The sequence below is a fragment of the Mauremys reevesii genome, linkage group 4, assembly GCF_016161935.1.
Source record: "Mauremys reevesii isolate NIE-2019 linkage group 4, ASM1616193v1, whole genome shotgun sequence".
Classification (NCBI taxonomy): Eukaryota; Metazoa; Chordata; order Testudines; family Geoemydidae; genus Mauremys; species Mauremys reevesii.
The window spans coordinates 53,455,972-53,476,252 of record NC_052626.1 but is presented as its reverse complement, the minus strand read 5'-3'; the positions used below and the strand labels follow the sequence as shown (position 1 = coordinate 53,476,252).

Genomic DNA, 20,281 nt, shown 5'->3' with positions numbered 1-20,281 from the left:
ATCTACTAATAATTTAGTGTTTTCATGTGGCTTTGTATAAAGGTAGATTGGGCACGTTCAATCCCCATGGATGAACCTAACTGCTTCTAGTATTTGCAGTAAGAGAGATACAGTCTTTTGCACTTGGAAGAGGTTAGTTCAGAAGAAAGGATGATCCAAAGGTTAGGGCATTAGCCTGGCATTCAAGAGACTAGAGTTTAATTTCCTGCTCCCCTACAGTCTTCCTTCGCTACCTTTGGGAGATTACTTACAGCAAAATTTTCAAAAGTGTTTAAGTCCTATTTTCAGAAGTGACTTGCACTTAGCAGCATAAGACTCATTGACTTTAATTGGGACTTAGGCTCCTAAATGTCTGTCACTTGTGAAAATGGGATTTAAAAATATTTTTGAAAATTTTGCCATTAGCGTGTCTCTGCCTGCATTCTCCATTTGTAAAATGGGAATGACGGGTCCTCACGTCACTCTTTACCAGAGGACCTTGGCAAGATATGTCCATGATCTCTTACCCCTCAGCTGAGGAAAGGGAGACTTGTAGCTCAGACTACAGCCAAGTGCGATATCACCATTCACATCCTCCAAATACCTTGCCAGATTCCTCCCATTAAACAGAGAGAAGTGAGACCCCAAGTTTCCTACTGTGGAAAAAGAAGCAAATATACCAGGCAACCTTTAAATAGCAAGGCATAGTAATGAGAAAAACAGAAACATCATTGTATCTATCTGGTTTGCATATCACTTTAAAGAAATATTTTTCATCTGTGTCAGAAAGGAGTTCAAGCTCCTCTTACTGTTTTTTTTTTTTTTTTCTGAAAGCTTGTGTAACCTCTACAACTGGCGTTATAAGAATTTGGGTAATCTGCCTCATGTGCAACTTCTGCCAGAGTTCAGAACTGCAAATGCTGGATTTCTGTATGATTTTCAGCTTATAAATGTAGAAGATTTCCATGGTGTGGGAGAGTCTGAACCCAATCCTTATTTCTACCAGGTAAGAAAAGAGAATCACTGCCCGGTTAGAAATGCAGCATTCTGCCTTATTAAATCTGGAAAGAAATGAAGATAGAATATTGATTTCTGTAACGGAAGTTAAGTAAGCTTTCAGAGCATTAAAATGTTTTTTATATTTTTCCATACACAGTGGGAATTCAGTTTTTAATGATCAACCCTTATGATTATTTAGTTATGGAGGTCATAAAATTATAATAATTATTCTGTGGTATTTGCCTGTTACACTGAACTATGATTTTCCTTGAGTCTCCCTTCCCACCCCGCAAAAGTAGAAATGAATGTCACTTTTTTTTTTTTGACTGCATATTTTGTTGCAGATAGTTTTTTGGACCAATGCCAAATACAGCCAGTTATAATCTTGTTTATCTGCTTCAGCATTAAAATACGTGGCAGAGATTCTCTGTCCTTGGAAGAGGGAGGATTTGCTTTGAGACACATGTCCAGACTGGGAGAGTCACTGTTTTTATTGATCTGTATATAGTGTTCCAAAAAATGGTTTCCCAAAACAGCCTTCACAAAAGGATCAAACTGTACTATGTCTATATTGTGTGCAGGATATGTATATTTCAACACAATGTTGTGTAATATTACATTGTGTAACAGTTCAGGCTGCTCAAGTATAACCACAAAAGCAAACATTAAAACACTAGGAAATTAACAATTCAATTATGTCAAATGCTATACTGCAGTCAACAACCAGCTTAGATAAAGCGCAATCGTCATCTGGCTCCGTTAATCACATGTGCATCCTCTATTGCACTGAAAATCACATGCCCCATACCTTCAATTCTTTGTTCCTTTCTTACCTAAAGCTTTGTATTAAAAACTGTGGTACAGATGTACAAAAATAGGATCCTATGTTATGGTTCCTATTGTGAAAGTCTTGGATATAATTTACAAAGTTAAGGATTTTCATGTGTATGTGTCTGTGAAGATTTTATTTTTGAATCTTGTAATTTTTCTATGGTCTATAAAGATCTTTGTAGACTATGGATAGGTCTTCTTTTACTTTTAAAAAAATTAAATCAATATTTGAGTATAGTGAATGTATCACTGTTATAACACCATGTTCCCTTCATTATCTTTATTCATAAGAACTTAATTATTCTGTAGTTTGTGGAAGCTGTAATACTAAAAAATGTAGACACTTTCTCATCATAATGTTTTTTATCATTTCCATGTAATTCCTGATATTTTTTTTTTTAGTGTGGGGTTTGTATACACACTATGTGTGTATTTATAGCACATGGAATGTGTAATTGGTGATTCAAGGTTTGTTAATGGGCGGTGATGAATATGGCGTTCAGAGTGCTATTTGTGTTCATGAATGTATGAGTATGTCTTTTTATATAGACTTAAAGGTGACCAGAATTTGTAGATGTAGACCATGAGTAAAGTGTTCCAGTATTTGTAGCAATAAGTTCAACCAAGTAAATCAGAAATGAAACAGGGAAAAGAGGGATGTATTTATATAAATATTACAATTTCAAATTGTAATATGAAGTTCTTTGGATTAATGGTTGACAGTGGGATTTTCAAACATTCTCAGCATTAGATTAGTTCTGCTGCCAATGAAGTCAGTGGGAGTTTTACCAATGGCTTCAGTAGGATCAGTGTTAAATCACTGCTAAGCACTTTTGAAAAATCTCAGCCTTAAAACTTACTCAGAACTATGATACTTAATTAGACGTATCTGTATACTATGATCCCATGGTTTTGAGGCAGTATAAATAAGAGTTGTAACTTCACATTGTCTCCCATGAGAGGAAATGAAAAATTACAGTTTGTATATTGTAGTACTCAAAGGTCCTGATAAGGACCCCACTGTACAAAGCAAGACACAGTCCCTGATTCAAGGACTTCTTGATAACTTCAGTTTTAATCATATATTGAAATGAACTAAGAGTATTTGAGCATTTCCCAAGAAGTTACTGGTAGGTGGGCCTGATTATGCATACAGTAACTCCTCACTTAACGTTGTAGTTATGTTCCTGAAAAATGCAACTTTAAGCGAAATTATGTTAAATGAATCCAATTTCCCCATAAGAATTAATGTAAATGGGGGGGTTAGGGTCCAGGGAAATGTTTTTTTTGCCAGACACAAGGTATTATATACATTTTAAACAATTTTAAAGAAACAATTTAATATTACAGTCATAATTGCTGAGTTTGAAGCAATAGGAGGTGCCCCCGCCTTACCCCACACAGGCACAGCCCACTGGCACTGCAGACAATGAGGCTGGCAAGGTGCCGTAGGCTAGGAGAAGCACGTTGTGCAGCAACAGCTGCAGCTTCCCGTATTGTGCAAGCACTAGCGGCAGGGGGCTCAACCCTCGGCCTGCCCACTCCTCCCCTTCCCTCATGCCCCCACCCTTAACCCAGCTCTTCTCCCCCACCACCACCTCCCCCTTTACTCCGCACGCTGCATCCTCACTCTTCCGTCCTGTCTCCTGAACGCCGCAAGCCAGCTGATTGCTGTGGGCAGGAGGCGAGGGGGATCGGGGGAAAGCACCGATCCACGGGGTTCGCCGGCGGGCAGGAGGCACTGGGGAGGCATAAGGGTACTGATAAGGGTGCTGCCAGCTGTGGACAAAGCAGGCAGCCAAATGACGGAGCATTGCACAACTTTAAACAAGCAGGTTCTGTAATGGAGCAGGGACGTAAGATCAAAACAACATTAAGCAAGAGGACGTTAAGTGGGGAGTTAATGTATGTACACATAGCTTATTGATTTTAAGCTTTTCATGTAAATATTTTCTTGATTTGTCTGTTCGTATCACACCCATAGTCACAGAAGAATTTGTATTCAATTTATGTATTTTTAATTGCTCAGTGCATCAGCAGTTGTAACCACAGAAACATCAGTTAACAATAATATGGTAACTTTGGGATTTTTGGCAATCTCTTTATTCATGAGGAACCTAAATTAGATGGACGAAATTTAAGACTATCTGTGGTTCGTTCCTCCTTTTTCTACAATTAGCTTGTTTTTCAATGCTTTGATTTATTTCAAATATGGGTCTTCTAAATGCACCAGGATGCCTCAGTAGGGTCAACTCACTCCCAAAGTCAGAGGCACAAATGAGCCAACTAACATTTTATTTTCCTTTTAAAATGCAGAATCTTGGCGAAGCAGAGTATGTTGTAGCACTCTTCATGTACATGTGCCTGCTTGGTTACCCTGCAGACAAGATAAGTATTCTGACAACCTATAATGGACAAAAGCACCTGATCCGGGATATCATTAATCAGCGTTGTGGGAATAACCCAATTATAGGCCGACCAAACAAGGTAATTTTCAAATAACCAAATACTTACCATTCTCTGACTTTTTAGAATTATACATTACAGAACAATATAATTATATAGTTTCACCAATATCTACATGATGAGTTCTTTCTTTGATGACTACAAATGTTATATTCACTGGGATAATGTGGATAGACCACTGTTCCCAAGATGTTACTCGACAGTACATGTAATCTTTTCGCTTACTTTTGTTTGTTTGGACTCTTGTGTAGGCTGTATAACTAGATGAAATATGGTGATCCCAGATTGCAAGCTATACAGGAAGGATAAATTAGATGGCTAGCAGTGTTACACAACAGAAGGATCATAATTACTAACAAAAGATCTTTCCAAAGTGTAGATGCCCACTTGGTGAAATATCTGGTTAAAAATCCTAATTAGCAGAAATACTAACATAACTCTAGGAGTCCGTTTATTACTGGGGCATTCTGCGCCAAAAATTCTGTGCCAAAAAATAAAAATTCTGCGCAAAAGATTTTAAAACCCTGCAAAATTCTGAAAATTTTATTTGTCAAAATACCTAATCACACGAACATCAATTATTTTAGTAATTTATTTCAAAATACCTGTTCTTAATACCTTTGGAAATGCAAATATTTTTGGAAGATACAGTAGATGAGTTAATCTTAATTTATCTTTCTTTTTACCTTTTAGGTGACAACTGTCGACAGATTTCAAGGTCAACAAAATGATTATATTATCCTTTCATTAGTGCGAACCAAAGCTGTTGGTCATCTTAGGTATGTAAGAAAATATCTTCACAAATGCATTAAAATGTGTAATTCACTTTGCCTAATTTTACCAGAGCAGAATTTCTGGTAATGAGTGTCCATATTACATGTACAAATTATGTAATAAATTGTAGTAACAAAGTTTAGTGTGACTTATTCAAAGACGCTCAAAACCAGTTCCATATATAGCCGTCTGGTACCCACTTCACAGACCCTTCACTATTGGGTCTTATCTAAATACTGTAATTTGTGCATATTATTGCAGGTACAGTGAACTTAATATTACCTTATTAAAATAGTAGAGAATGCAATGCTAGTTCAAGTAAAGTCTTGAAATAATCTTGAGAAAATGGTCTGTCTGAGCTTGATTTGTGTATCAGAGGTGTTTGGCCTTTGTGTAGTATCCTTCTGATGTGCACATTTTAAAATGTCTGCACTTCAACTGTGGAGGAAAAAAGAGCCTTTGGAGGAAGAAGATGGACACTGTTTTGTAGAAACATCTTGTTACTGTACATGAGCTCGGATGTAAATCTGTACTGTAAATACTAGAATAAAATATTGAAAAAACTGAGAAAGATATTCCCTTATATCTACAGATTCCCTAATGCTGTATATGCCCTTTAATTATGTGTGGCTGTGAGATTTATGAAGGTGTTTCAGTGGCAATCAAAGCACAATAGGTAGTAAAAAGACCATGATCTATTTGATGTTTTGTTTCCTGAAGGGATGTCAGACGTCTAGTGGTTGCTATGTCAAGAGCCCGGCTTGGGCTTTATATCTTTGCAAGAGTATCCCTGTTCCAGAATTGCTTTGAGCTAACTCCAGCTTTCAGCCAACTCACAGCTCGACCCCTTCAACTGCATATAATTCCCTCAGAGTATTTTCCAACAATCAGACAGGTAAGCACATCTGTTCTAAATTGTACTACATAGAATAGTGTGTTAGCAGTCCACTTTCTTTACTGGGTGCATAGTAAGAGACAGGATTTCAAAGCTTCCTCATTACAGACAAATGTTGTTTTGTTACTTATGGCCCAGGAATTTGCCATGTTGCACCAGCTGTCATTAATTGAATTGTTTGTATTTTAGTTATAGGCACAGTTTAGTTCAGTTATGCGTGTTTTCTTATTGAGCTTTGCTTGTGCAACACTGAATCTACAGTATATTTTATTTTACGTTAACCACTTAAGTACAATGAGTACAGTATGTTGGATATTTTGTTCATGCTAAAACCACTACTTGGAGTCATGTAAATTATCTGAAATAAAACACATGGCTTCTTAATAAGAGAAGTATAAATTTAATATTTGACACAACATATTGAGAAGTACTGTTTAATCTATTAATCATCGCTGTCTTTTACCTTGAATTCTTTTTGTGTGATTGTGTCATATATATTGAATTGAGATATCTAGAATCCAATAGATGTGTTTTCCTGGAATGATAGGATAGAAGTTACAAATATAACAGTGGAATTTTAGGCTGTGCTTCTAGATTATAATGGTATTTGTTCCTCCTTTTGCAAGTGGCCACTTTGGTATCTTGGAATCAAGAGGTTAATATTCCAAACCCTTAGGTTAATGTTGCTACCATAAATTAAATGAAACAGATGATGCTGCATAGCAATGGGACTTTCAGCCCTCATAGCAATATGTGCATGTAAAAAAAGAAAGGTGTTTCTAAGGAGACTATTAGTAATTTTTTTTCCTATGCCTTTGCAAGTTTTCCAAATCAAATGTCTCTTTCTCTCGATGTATAGATAGATAGATAACCTTCCATTACATTTATAGGATCTGCATATCTAGACAAGAACCTAGTCCCCTTTCCTCCACACAGTCTTGTTTAAAATACATTTAATTTCACTTTTGTGCTTTCCCATTTCTTCCCTAACATGGGAAAAGCACCTTTCTGAAGATCCATTGTGGTGTTTCTCTATTACTGAATATTAACTGTTCTTATTTTTCCCCTAGAATGGAGAAAGGCCTTCTCACCAAGTACATGTTATAAAGAACATGCCTCAGATGGCTAACTTCGTGTACAACATGTATATGCACGTGATACAGAGTACACGCCACTACAGACAGGTAAGCAGGCTTATAAATTTTGGAAAGCATGCATCTAAAATGTAATTCACTGTACAAAATAACTCATTCAGGGAATGCTTTTGAGATGGTGTCACGGACTCACAGATTGTGCCCACTTGTGGCCACGGGCGGTCCGTGGGAGGGTGCCCCTTTCAGTGCGACAGCCCTTCTCGGGGGTCCACCCTTTTTCGGGGTTAGGCCCCTCCATCTTCCGGAGCCGCACCTCTTTGAGCCTTAGCACACCTGTTTCTCGCCGTGGGCCCCCTCAGGGAGTCCACTCGCTCTGGACCCCCCCAGGCCTCCACACCTGAAGGGGTTGATGCAACCCTGTTCTCTAGACCGGAGCAACTCTCAGCCAGCGTAAAACAGGAGGGTTTATTGAAAGTTGAACACAGCAGAGGAAACTCTCAGGGCCTCAGGCCTGGCCTCCCTCAGCACAGCATATCCCAGTCTCCCTGCATCCCGGTGGGCTCTGCCTGCTCCCCCTCTCCAGCCCAGAGCCCCCCTGCTTCCCAGCTGGGCATCTGATATCCCCGGCCCCAAGCCCAGTCTCTGTCTATTGTTTTCTTTCCAGGTAAACAGGGTCGTAAACAGGGTGGCCTGGCCTCCTCTTCTCTCAGCCTTCCTCTGGCCCTCTCTGGCTGGAACTGGCTGGTTAGGTCCTGGGGTCCTCTCTTCCCAGCCCATTGTCCTCCCACGGGCCCGAACCAGCTGTGACTCCTGAGCTGCGTTTTCGGGTCACCAGTCACTGGGGTATCCATCCTCCAGGCCATCAGCTGGGGTCCCAAGTTCTCTTTCCAGTCCTCTGTAACAACAAACTCCCTCTCCCCTCACCTCGTTAAACCAGTAACACCCAGGGACACTGAGTCTCACTCCCGCTGCATGAAAACCACTGGAACACACAGAAAAACCCAAGAAAACCCCCCACTTTGTCACAGATGGGTAGGCTAAAATTTGATGCATCTTACATTAGTTTCCATAGTCCCTGTAGCTTTTTTAATCAGCGAGGCAGGGAGAAAGTGATTCCTTTTTTAAATTTAAAAATGCTTCCTGCAACATAAGCACTCAAAACTCCCTTTGATTTAACAAATATATGAGTGCGATGGATAGAAACAAAATGGTGGTAAGGAATCAAATTTTGTTGCTGGCAAGAGTTATTTGGAGGAAGGAGGAAGAACCATTTCTATATTTAAAAAAAAAACAAAACACAGAAAACCAACACTGATATATTATTCGGGTGTCTTCAAGTACAAGAGTATCAATGCAGCAGTTGCTGGGGTGTAACAGCTGGAAGTTAGTTACCATCGGTGAACTAAAGAAGTTTAACATTTCTGAGCAGTGGCCTCTTCATACAAGTGTTATTTTTTTAAAACAAATTTTGCACTAGGTATGTGGGAGAAAGTATACAACAATGTATTGTATAGTTAATGTAATGTATAGTTAATGAGCTACTTAAAGTATAACATGCAAGCTAAGCTTCCCCATATGAAGAACAGCCGGTGGAAAATGAAAGTCGAACAGCTTCAATCAGCAGCAGACTAAAAAGACTCCAAATGTGTTTTGGTTTTTTTTATGAGCTGAAGATTGCGTAAGGCCTGCAGTGTAATGGTATCACCCCTGTATGAAATGCAGATGAGTCTCTGCTGCAAAAGTACTGTGGTCAAATTCTGAAAAGATGGCTGAACACTTTAAGGTTCTGAACTGCCCATACATAACAATCAGCATCAGCACTTGATAATCTTGAAGAACTTTCAGTTCAAGACCAACTCTCAGTTTCACCGAACATACGTGAAATATGGAAAGTTGTCAAGCAGGTGGTAAATAGCAGTGAATCCAGCTGGTATTCCTGTGGAGATCTTCAAATATGGAGACCACGAGCTCATCAGGAACATCACTGGCCTCTACTTAAGGTTTTAGGAATGGGAGACTGTGCCACAGAAACTTACAGATTCCAACATTATTCACCTTTACAAAAGGAAAGACAGATGTCTATCGATGATGTATCATTCAATGTCATTGACAGATTTTGCTACCTAGGCAGTGTAGCTTCACCAAATAGAATGATTTGACAACAACATTAGAAAATACATTGGGACAGCCAGCAATGCCTTTGTAAAACTTTAGTGTCATCTTTGGAATGAACACGGTGCCAGATTGCAAACAAAAATTTATGTTTGCTGTGCCATCATCATCATCACCAGATTCCTCTATGGCTGTGATACGTGGACTATCAACGCCACATAAATCACTTGGATCAATCCCACCTATGAAGTCTACAGTGGATATTGCAAGATTTGGTTCAAGATTTACTTCAAACCACCAAAATCCTTGAGTGCTGCAACATCACAGGCATTGAAGCTTTTATGAGAGCGCAGCCAAGGTGGTGCAATCACGTGGTCCATATATCTGACAGTAGAATACTGAAGATGATCTTTTACAGAGAATGGCAGACTGGAACTCATTTTAGGGGCAGACCAAGAAAACATTACAAAGACTTTCTCAAGGCCTGTCTATCAATGTTGACCAGGGAACCCTTAGGTCACGACAAAATCCAATAGCATTTGCTCCGCCACCTCAGACTGAAAAATGTTAAGAGCTAACTGATTGCTGCAATCAAGGAGAGAAGTGAAATCTGTAAAGTTAAAAGTAGCACACGTTCATCTACAATTGTCTTCACCTGTGGCACTTGCAGATGGGGCTGCAAGTCTGAAATTGGACTTTAGTCTCATCCCAGGATCCACAATAAGTGACTAGCTCATCCATTAAACTCAATGGAAGACTCACTCAGTGGAGGACTCACTCATAATACAGTGTGTGAGCACTATTTTTAAAAAGAAACAGTTGAAATAATAAAAATCTTCATTTTTAAAGGAAAATAGAATATACACATCATGTGGTATGGAGTTTGTCCCCTAGTTATTTCTTCTCTTCCAATACCACCACTCTCACCTGAGGCAAACCAGCCCACTCCTCTCCTTCCCTCTACAGCCAGTTGTCTGGCTATCTCCACAACTACCCAAAACCTATGTAAGTGTGTCTGTCTTTCTCTTGCTATGTGGTAGTGGTGATGTGGTTCTGGAGTTCCATATGGTGGATAGAGAGATCGTTCAGCATTTATGAAAAGAGTCAGGGATAAGGTTTGCTAGCAGTTAATTAGGCAGAAGGGTCCACGTATTGATTAGCAGCCAACACAGCAATCATCAGTGGGCACTAATTTATTCAAACACGTGTCTGCCTCATTCCCCCTTCTTATCCCTTCCCTCCTCATTTGTCAGTTTATTCACCTGCTTCTTATTGTCTAAATTGTAGTCTGTGAGCTTTCTGGGGCAGGAACTGTCTTTGTGGTGATTTGTATAGTGGGGCCTTGATCATTGATTAGGGTCCTTAGCTGCTACAGCAGTTGAAATAATAAAAATAATCATTTAATGCTACATGCTAGAAACAGTTGTGTGTGGCATCAGGCACTAATGATGATATTTTGCACTTGCATAGCTCTTTGCACCTGAGAATGTAAAAGAACTTAGATACATTCATAATTTTGCTAGCGTCTCACTACAGTAACTCCTCACTTAACGTCATTTCACTATTAGGTTGCTGATCTATTAGGGAACATACTCCTTAAAGTCCTGCAATGTTCCCTTATAATATTGTTTGACTCCCACTGCTCTGCCTGCCTGGCGCTCCTGCCGGGAACCAGGTCAGGGCACGGGCTTGCCCCGCTCCGCCCGGTGCTCCTGCTGGGGACCAGGGTCGGAGCATGGGGGCTTGCCCCGCTCCACCCGCCTGGCGCTCCTCCCGGGGAGTGAGCAAACCCCCAACCCCATTGGAATACTACTTCTGCTGTACTGGTGAGTACAGTATTAAATTGTTTTAAAATTATTTAAAACTTACACTGTATATGTATATAATGTCTTTTTTTCTGGTGGAAATTTTTTTTTTCCTGGAACCTAATCCCCCCGTTTACATTAATTCTTATGGGGAAATTGGATTCGCTTAACATCATTTCGCTTAAAGTTGCATGTTTCAAGAACATAACTAGGACATTAAGTGAGGAGTTACTTTACCATTGCTAGCATCTCAAACTAACTCATGAATAGCTAACACTAGCAGTGCAGCTACTTGTTCCCTACTGTGACAGTGAGTCATGCTCTCCCTGCAGGAAAAAATGGAGCCAAAAATTGAAAAAAAAAATATGCAGATATTAGAAAGCATTGTAATATGTTTTCCATAATCTATTTTAGTACAAGAAGTTATTTTTTATTTTATATTAATCCATTCTTACAAAAAAGAAAGAGTCAGTAATCACACAGGAGGCAAAATGGGACCAGCTGCATCATAGAAGTCCCAGTTTACATCTGCCGTTGGGAAGCATATCTTTAGTAAGGATAAAAGAATCTCAGTTTGAGAAATTCATCTTTTTCACGTGTCCATAATTGGTATTCACCATACATTATAAAGACCCATATGTTATTTTCAAAGTTCATAAGATTATTTCTCTACCTCCATAATTAGCCATAATAACAGCTATATAGATCTCTCCAGAGTTGTCATAAACACGTAATAGCAATGTCAGCTAATTGTAGATAAGATTTCACTGTAATTAAATACATAATTTATAGTGTGAAGGAAAACTCCCTTTGTCTGAACTTTGGGTTCATTAAAACTAATCTCAGTATAGGCAAAAAGTATCCCTCATGTAGCTGAATCATACATTCACATCTCTCCTCAACCTGGAGTTGTGCCCAGCACTAGCAATCTTTTTCAGCTGATTGTATCTTCAGTCTTCTCTGCCAGGTATCCATAATGCTGTTAATACTACTGCTCTTAATGCTTTATACTTACATAGTGCCTTCCCACCTGAGGACAAAAACACTTTGCATATAAAATAATTAATCTTCACAATATTGCTGTGATGGAATATGAGCTATCTAAGGATTGCTTTATCAACTACTCAGACTTTGTGTTCTAAGTGCTTTGCTTTGGATAAAATTCACACAAGTGTAGAGAGCCTGTATAACACGTTCCACACTGTAACGGGTTGGACTCACCCCTGCGGCGCCTCCTGCTGGTGACTCTGGGGAATTAGCTCTTTCCAGCCCGGGAGCGCCCTCTGCAGGCCGGTGATCCACCTGTTTGCTACTGGCCCTGTGTCCCTCCCAGGACCCCGGTGCCCCTTTTACTGGGTTTCACCCTCCCAGGGGAACCCCCACCCTACTATCCCCACTTTGCCTCAGTGTTGGCTACTGCCAGTCATTCTCTAGCCCCACGTCCTGGGGCAGACTGCAGTATCAGCCTGTTCATCATTGGCAAGGAGGGTTTGGACCTGCTGCCTTGGCCTACCCCTGGGCTGTACCTTGCAACCCCCTGTACCTTTTAGCCCTCTGCTAGGCCGCAGCGTGGGGCTTTCCAGACTGGAGCTCCGCTGCTCCTCTGCCTTTCCCCAGCCCTGCTTCACCCTCAGGTACCATGTCTAGCTCCCTGCAGCCAGGCCCTTCTCCCTCTACAGGCAGAGGGAGACTGTCTGGGCTCCTGGCTCACAGCCTTTTATAGGGGCCAGCTGTGGCCTGATTGGGGTGTGGCCCAGCTGTGGCTACTTCCCCAATCAGCCCAGCTTTGAGAGCAGCTGCTCTCAAGCCCTGCCAAGCCGCTTTTTAAACCCCTTCCACCCAGGAGCAGGGGTCCACCCTGCTACACACACCTTTTAATCTATGTGATAGTGTTTCCCTGGAAGGGGCATCATGCTAGCTACAAATAGGTTGGTACAGAGAGTTGTTGAAGACAGACCTGGAAAAGGAACTCTGGATCAGATCTCAAGACTATCCAGTGATTGTAAATGTCTACACCAAGGTTTGTGAAGGGGCTGTGCTTCTCGTTTCAAGCCATAGGTGGAGTAGGAAGAAGGCATAGTGCAGCCCAGTGATCTTCCATAGAGTCATAGAAATGTAGGACTGAAAGGGACCTCAATATGTCATCTAGTCCAGTGCACTGCACTGAGGCAGGACTAAGTATTATCTAGACCATCCCTGACAAAACCTCCAATGATGGAGATTCCACAACTTCCCTAGGTAGTTTGTTCCAATGCTTAACTACCCTGACAGTTAGCAAGTTTTTTCCTAATGTCTAACCTAAATCTAACTACTTGTTCTGTCCTCAGTGGTTATGGGGAACAATTTATCACCCTCCCCCTTTTAACAACCTTTTACGTACTTGAAGACTTATTGTGTCTTCCCCCCTCAGCTTTCTCTTCTGTAGACTAAAACAAACCCATTTTTTTCAATCTTTCCTCATAGGTCAAGTTTTCTGGGCCTTGAATCATTTTTGTTGCTCTTCTCTGGACTTTCTCCAGATTGTCCACATCTTTCCTGAAGTGTGGTGCCCAGAACTGGATGCAGTAATCCAGTTAAGGCCTTCTCAGTGCTGAGTAAATTGGAAGTGTATCTTGTTTACAACACTCCTGCTAATACATCACAGAATGGTGTTTTCTTTTTTTGTGACAATATTACATTGTTGGCTCATATTTAGGTTATGATCCACTATAACTCTCAGATCCTTTTCTGCAGTATTCCTTTTTAGGCAGTCATTTCCCATTTTGTGTTTGTGTAGTTCTTTATTCCTTAAGTGGGGTATTTTGCATTTGTCATTGTTGAATTTCATTCATTTATTTCAGACCATATCTCCAGTTTGTCAAGATCATTTTGAATTCTAATCTTGTCCTCCAGAGTTGTCCTTGCAACCCCTCCTACCTTGGTATCATCAGCAAACTTTATAAGTGTACTCTATCCAAGTCATTTATGAAGATACTGGATAGAACTGGACCCAGGGCAGATCTCTGTGGGAGCCACCTGATATGCCCTTGCAACTCATTTATGAACCATTGATAACTACTCTCTGAGTACAGTCTTCCAACCTGTAGTGCACCCATCTTATAATAGGTTCTTCTAGGCTATATTTCTCTAGTTCGTTTGTGAGAATGTCATGTGAGACATTATCAAAAGCCTTACTAAAGTAGAGAAATATGACATCAACTGATTTCCCTCTATACACAAGGCTTGTTGCCCTGTAAAAGAAAGATATTAGGTTGGCTTGATATGATTTGTTCTTGACAAATCCATGTTGACTGTTACCTATCATCTTATTTTCTTCTAGGTGCTTAAAAATTGATAGTTTTATTCTTTGCTGCATTATCTTTCTGGGTGCCAAAGTTAAGATGACTGGTCTATAATTCCCTGGGTTTCCCAGCTAGTTTCACAGCTAGTGCCGGATGTGCTGGGGGTGGGGTGGGGGAATGGGATTTCTTCTTCCCCTGTAAGGAGTGGCCAGGGCCGAGGCAGACCCACCCCCAGAAACCTCCCCCAGTTGCAAGAAGCTCTGCACACCTCTCCTCCCCCTATTTTCTGTTTCCTGTGACTGAGGAGCAATGGGGAAGGGGTAATTGTACGGGAAGCTGCTCCCCTGTCCACCCAACCCTTCTGCATCCAGACTCTCCCATACCCAGACCCCCCCGATGAGCCTCACTGCCCCTCACCCAGAACCCCCGCACCCAAACCTCACCATGCCAAGCCCCACCCTCCCCTGCACCCAGACCCTCTGCCAAGCTCCACCTCCCCTTCCCCCCCGGATACAAACTCACACTGAGCCCCTTTCCCCTGCATCCAGACCACCCCCTGCTGAGCTGCCCCACTCAAACCCATATCCCAAGGAGCCCAAACCCCCCACACCCAGACCCTTCTGCTGAACCCCATTTCCCCCCATCCACATTCCCCCACTGAATCCCAACTACCTTCACTTGGACCCCCCTGCAGAGTCCCAATCATCCTGCTCCCCAGAAACCCCCCCGTGAGCCCCTGTGCATCCAGATTCCCCCACACACACCCAGATGCCCCCTACCAAGCCGCCCACATCCAAATTGCCCCACACAGAACCCTCTAACCACACACCTGGATCCCCCAACACTTAGCCATTCCACACTTGGATTCAGCCCAGCTGAACCTGCCTGCCCCACACCTGTATCAGGGGCTGGGCATGCATGCAGGACTCTGTCCTTCTTGCTCGCTATCTTGGTGCTTCTGGTGCAGAAGCGCAGGGCCCTGTGGTGTTTCTGGGGCAGGCTGGGCCCTTGCACTGTGTCAGGAGTCAGGTGCAGCCTCACCGCCGAGTCCGTGTCCTGAGGGTAGGAGAGAAGATGGAGGAGACTGCAGAGTGATCTTCAACCTCCGTGCGCCAGTGGCCTCTGCTCCCCACTGCCATGCTGGAGCCTCCACGTTTATTTATTGACAAATAAAATATGCAGAATTTTAAAATATTGTGCACAGAATGTTTGGTTTGGGGCACAATTCCCTCAGGAGTACTTATTCTCCTGTTTACAGATAGGTACTGTATTGGCCCTTTTCCAGTCCTCTGATGTATCTCTCATCCTCTACGAGTTCTCAAAGATAATCACTAGTGGCTCAGGAATCTCTTCAGCCAGTTCCTTAAGTATTCTAGGATATATTTCATCAGGCCCTGCTGACTAGAAGACATCTAAGTAATTCTTAACTTGTTCTTTTTCCTATTTTAGCCTCATCCTACCCCATTTACAATGCTGTTCACTATGTTAGTCGTCCAATTACTGCTAACATTTTTGGTGAAAACTGAAGTAAAAAAATGCATTTATGACTTTGGCCATCGCAGCATTTTCTGTCATTGTCTTTCCTTCCTCATTTAGTAATGGGCCTACCCTGTCCCTGGGCATCCTCTTGTTTCTCATATATTTGTAAAATGCTTTCTTGTTACCCTTTATATCCTTAGCTAGTTTAACCTCTTTTTGTTCCTTTTCCTTCCTAATTTTGTCCCTACATGCTTGTGTTGTTTTTGTATATTCATCCTTTGTAGTTTAACCTAGTTTCCACTTCTTTTGAGTTTCAGGTCACTTAAGATCTCCTGTTTAATCCAGGGTGGCTTCCTATCGTTCCTATGCATTGGTATAGTTTACTCTTGTGCCCTTAATAATGTCTCTTTAAAAACCTGCTAACTCTCTTGAACTGTTCTTTCCCTTAGACTTGCTTCCCATGGGATCTTACCTACCAACTCTCTGAGTTTGACGTTTGCCTTCTTGAAGTCCATTGTCTGTATTCTTCTGTTTTCTCTCCTACCATTCCTTAGAATCATGAACTCTGTCATTTCATGATTGCTTTCACCCAAGCTGACTTCCACCTTCAGATTCTCAGTTAGTTCCTTCCTGTTTGTCAGAATCAAATCCAGAATAGCTTCTCCCCTAGTTGCTTTCTCCACCTTCTGTAATAAAAAGTTGTCTCTAGTGTATTCCAAGAACTTGCTGGATAATCTGTGCCCTGCGGTATTGTTTCCCCAACAGATGTCTGGGTAGTGGAAGTCCCCCATCACCACCAAGTCCTGTGTTTTGGATGATTTTGTTGTTTAAAAAATGTGTAATCCACCTCTTCTTCCTACTTAGGTGATCTAAGTAGACCCCTCCATGACATCACCCTTGTTTGTTTGGTTTTTTACCCCTTTTATCCTTATCTGGGTGTTTGAGTGAATTCCACTACCCCCAATTTACTAGGGGTGAATTTCCCCCCTTCTTTTATAGGATTTAGTTAATCTGGAATGCATGAACTGGTAAGACATGAATATATGCTAAATTCATTTTCATTCATATCTCAATAGGAGTTGCATTAATTGTTTCCTAACGTTCAGAAACAGTAAATACTTGTGAATGTAAAGAAGAAAGACATTTTATGACTTTGGTGGTTAGTGTTTCCGGTCTTATGCACAAATGGTTAAAGGTATTTAGGTTTTAGATCTAAGGTGGGCAATTAGAGTTAAAACAGAAATTGGTATACAAGTCTTTTCATAAAACCTGAAGTTATGTTTGTGTATTGAATAATCTTCCTCTTATATTATCAGGATTTATTGCCCCCACCATCCTTGGTTGAAGAAAGTGAAACAGTTCAGAATCAGGAAGCAGAAGCGGAAATTGAAACCAAAAGCACACTAGTGGAGAGTGAAGAGACAATGGTGAAGGAAGAGGGAGAGACGGTGAAGGAAGAGGGAGAGCATCGGAAAATGCCAGAACATCCAGGAAGAGATAGTGATAGTGAAGACAGTGAAGCTGAGACTGAGACTGAAAAGTGATCTTTACCCTCAGTATGTTTTGGGCACAGACTGGAGATGGTGACAGAGCCAAAATAAGTTGGACCTTATTAATAGCTGGCTGTGTAGTGCGACCTGTTCTGCATATTTTTTCACTGAATATTTCAGTGGACAAATTTAATGATTGGTATATAGTGGCAAATATTAATGAGTACTGAATTCTTATCAGTATCAATACTTTGTAGTTATTCATGTGAAGTGGCTGGTGATTTTCTTTAATGTAGTAAAAATATTTTATACTTGTTTTTAATATTTTGGATAGAAAAAGTAGAAATTTTTAATATGTTCATTGATTCAGCCATCAAACTTCTAGTGATTTTTAAGTAATTATCTTCAGGCCCACTTCACATTCACTTTCCCTAACGCTGATATATAAAGTGGACAGTGGAGAGGTTTGGAACCAAACTGCCTATGCCTCTATGCAGAGATGTTGGTATGGGCCCTAATTCAACGAGATACTTACGCATGTGCCTAATGTTAGACCCATGAGTATTCCCACTGACTTCAGTGGGAGTTAAATACATGCTTAAGTGCTTTGCTGAACACGGGCCTCTGAGAGCAGCATAAGACCATGTGCTAGCTGTGCTCTTTTCATTGCTGTCTTCTGCTGCTATTCTTAGTATGTCAGCATAGGCAATAAAAAAAAACTTTTTTCATTTTTATTTTGAGAGACAGTAATTGCCCATGATAAAGTAACATCGAATAAAGGTGAAGGTCATTTTCCACACACAGGAACTGGGTCTGCAAAACATCAAACACATAGTGAGACAGTGCTTGAGTGGATTTTCTGGGGTAACTTCCAAACACACATCCTTCATAAGCTCCTAGGGAGTAAAAGGTTTTCCACTGATTCAGCATCTGCCAGCTTGGCAATTGATTCAATTAAACACACGCTTCTTTCCCAGTAGATTTGCAAACAAAGCAGTAGCCATAGGACCATCCTTCATATTCGTTGCTGACAAATGAAAGATAATTTGGTTGTGAAATTGCCAGCAGGATTTCCTCACAAAATATAGACAAAATCATTCATACTAATGAATTAAAACATTCAAGTTTCCTAAATATCTTTATAGTAAAATGAGACTCAAATGTAAAGAAAAACAATTAGAAGCAAAACTTGCCCCGCCCTCCCCACACTGCCAACATGATGTATTATAACCCCTCCCCCATCATCTTCATTAAAATCAATCTCCCTTCCCATGTCTCCACTATTGCACATCACAATATCTAGTTTTGGTACTCCAGCCTTTTTGTGAGCTGCTGCATTTGTTTTCTGAACTCAGCCAAATCAGCAAATGAATCACTTGAGAAGCATGTGTGTCTCCATCCTTCACTTTTAACAGAAAGGAAAAAAAAATGCACAGGTTCTTTTAAAATTATCTGCTAGTGGAGGGGTGAATGGTGCAGAGTTAAATATATGGGTGATACAGTTTCATAAACTAACGTGCATATGTTTAATCAGGGATGAATAGTACAAGGCCTTCGGGCAACATGTGACCAGCTCAGCTGAGGGTCGTCTTTGCTTCCCAACCTATTTTCTATAAATATTTGAGTGTTTGACAATCATCTATCTTGGTTCTTTTAATTAAAAAAAAAAAAAATTGGAGCAAGAGCATGCGGTATTTGTACATAATTAATGAAGCAACTGAAGGGGGGGGGGATTTATTTATTTTTTCTAAAATAGGTAGCCTGATCTATAGATTATGAATAAGCATTTGCAGTTATCACTTTGAGGGTTGACAGGTCCCAAGATCAGGCCCAGTATTATTAAAATTATTATATAGTTGGGAACCCTGATGTGCACAGGTGCAACTTTCACACTATAGGAATGCTTATATTTACAAATAATTTATTAATACATTTAGCAAAGTCACAAACACTCTAACTCAATAAGGTAGATAGAGATAATACAGAAAGTGCATCTGAACATCCATACTCTCACCATCCCTTGCCGAACAACCTGAAATGTTACCCATCATCTTTCTCACCTTCCTCATCTTCACCAGTGGTCATCATTCTGGCTCCTCCTAAGGCCTACATCTCCCTCTCCTACTGCCCTGGGATGCTGCTTTTATAATATGTTATGCTGTCACCATGTTTAATGCATATTCAGTAGGAGATTTCCCCCTCTTCCTTATTTGCATTTACTCTCCTTACCAATGTTAAGGTGTCCTTTTTTAATAGGTTAATATATTTGATTTCATGCAATTATCATATATGTTAATTTGTTGCCCTGGCACTCTTGTGGTCGGATGTTCTGTCCAAAACTTTCCAGAAGCTGGTATTAGCTCATGTTTCTATGGTTGGCTGGTGTCGTAGTCAGAATTCTCCATTACATTCTACTTCCTGTTCCCCAAAACATATGGGTTACCTACGTTTATCTATGCCAAAGTTCGTAGGCTTCAAGCCTCATGCTAACTGCTGAAGCTAATGTCTTACAGTATACAAGCCTCTAGGTTCCTTGCATTACTGCTGAATATAATAAAGCAGAGTATAATGCAAAGCAGAGAATATAATAGAGGTAAGCTGGCCCACAATATGGAGTCAGGAACTCTCTCAGTAGCAATAAGAGTACAGAGCCTGACGGAATGCCTACAGCAACCGGAGAAGATTTAGAAAAAGGAATGAGAAGATACTTTTGAATGTATTTGCAGACCCCAATGCCCACTCCACACGCTGATGCACACAGAGTCTTTGAGCTGCGCTACATATGAAGACCCTTCTGCATGGTCTCCAGGAGTCTTGGGTCCCCAGTGCACGTGAAGCAATTTGTACCTGTTCTTCAAGTGCTTGTTCACGTCTATTCCACATTAGGTGTGTGCGCACTGCGTGCACGAGCATCAGAAACTTTTCCCTTAGCGACTTCCGGCGGGGCCCCCGCCTGAGTGGTGCCACTGCGCCATGCATATATATCCCCGCTGGCCCGTGCCATTGAGGGGAAAGCCGGCAATGGTGCGCCGTTTGAGGACACCATCCCAGCATTGCTTCTGGCATTGGTCCCGGT

The 20,281-nt window shown here is 41.0% G+C and overlaps 1 protein-coding gene across 1 annotated transcript in view; it reads left to right on the top strand.

The window, feature by feature from the left end:
* The window catches only part of AQR (aquarius intron-binding spliceosomal factor), a 93,827-nt gene extending 74,944 nt beyond the window's left edge, over window positions 1-18,883 (top strand). The window contains exons 30-35 of the mRNA XM_039536986.1: window positions 814-985; window positions 4,126-4,296; window positions 4,969-5,054; window positions 5,770-5,944; window positions 7,015-7,128; window positions 17,032-18,883. Of these exons, the coding sequence (XP_039392920.1) occupies window positions 814-985; window positions 4,126-4,296; window positions 4,969-5,054; window positions 5,770-5,944; window positions 7,015-7,128; window positions 17,032-17,259 (946 nt within the window). The 3' untranslated portion in view covers window positions 17,260-18,883. The remainder of the gene's footprint in view (window positions 1-813; window positions 986-4,125; window positions 4,297-4,968; window positions 5,055-5,769; window positions 5,945-7,014; window positions 7,129-17,031) is intronic.
* The last annotated feature ends 1,398 nt before the right edge of the window (window positions 18,884-20,281 follow it).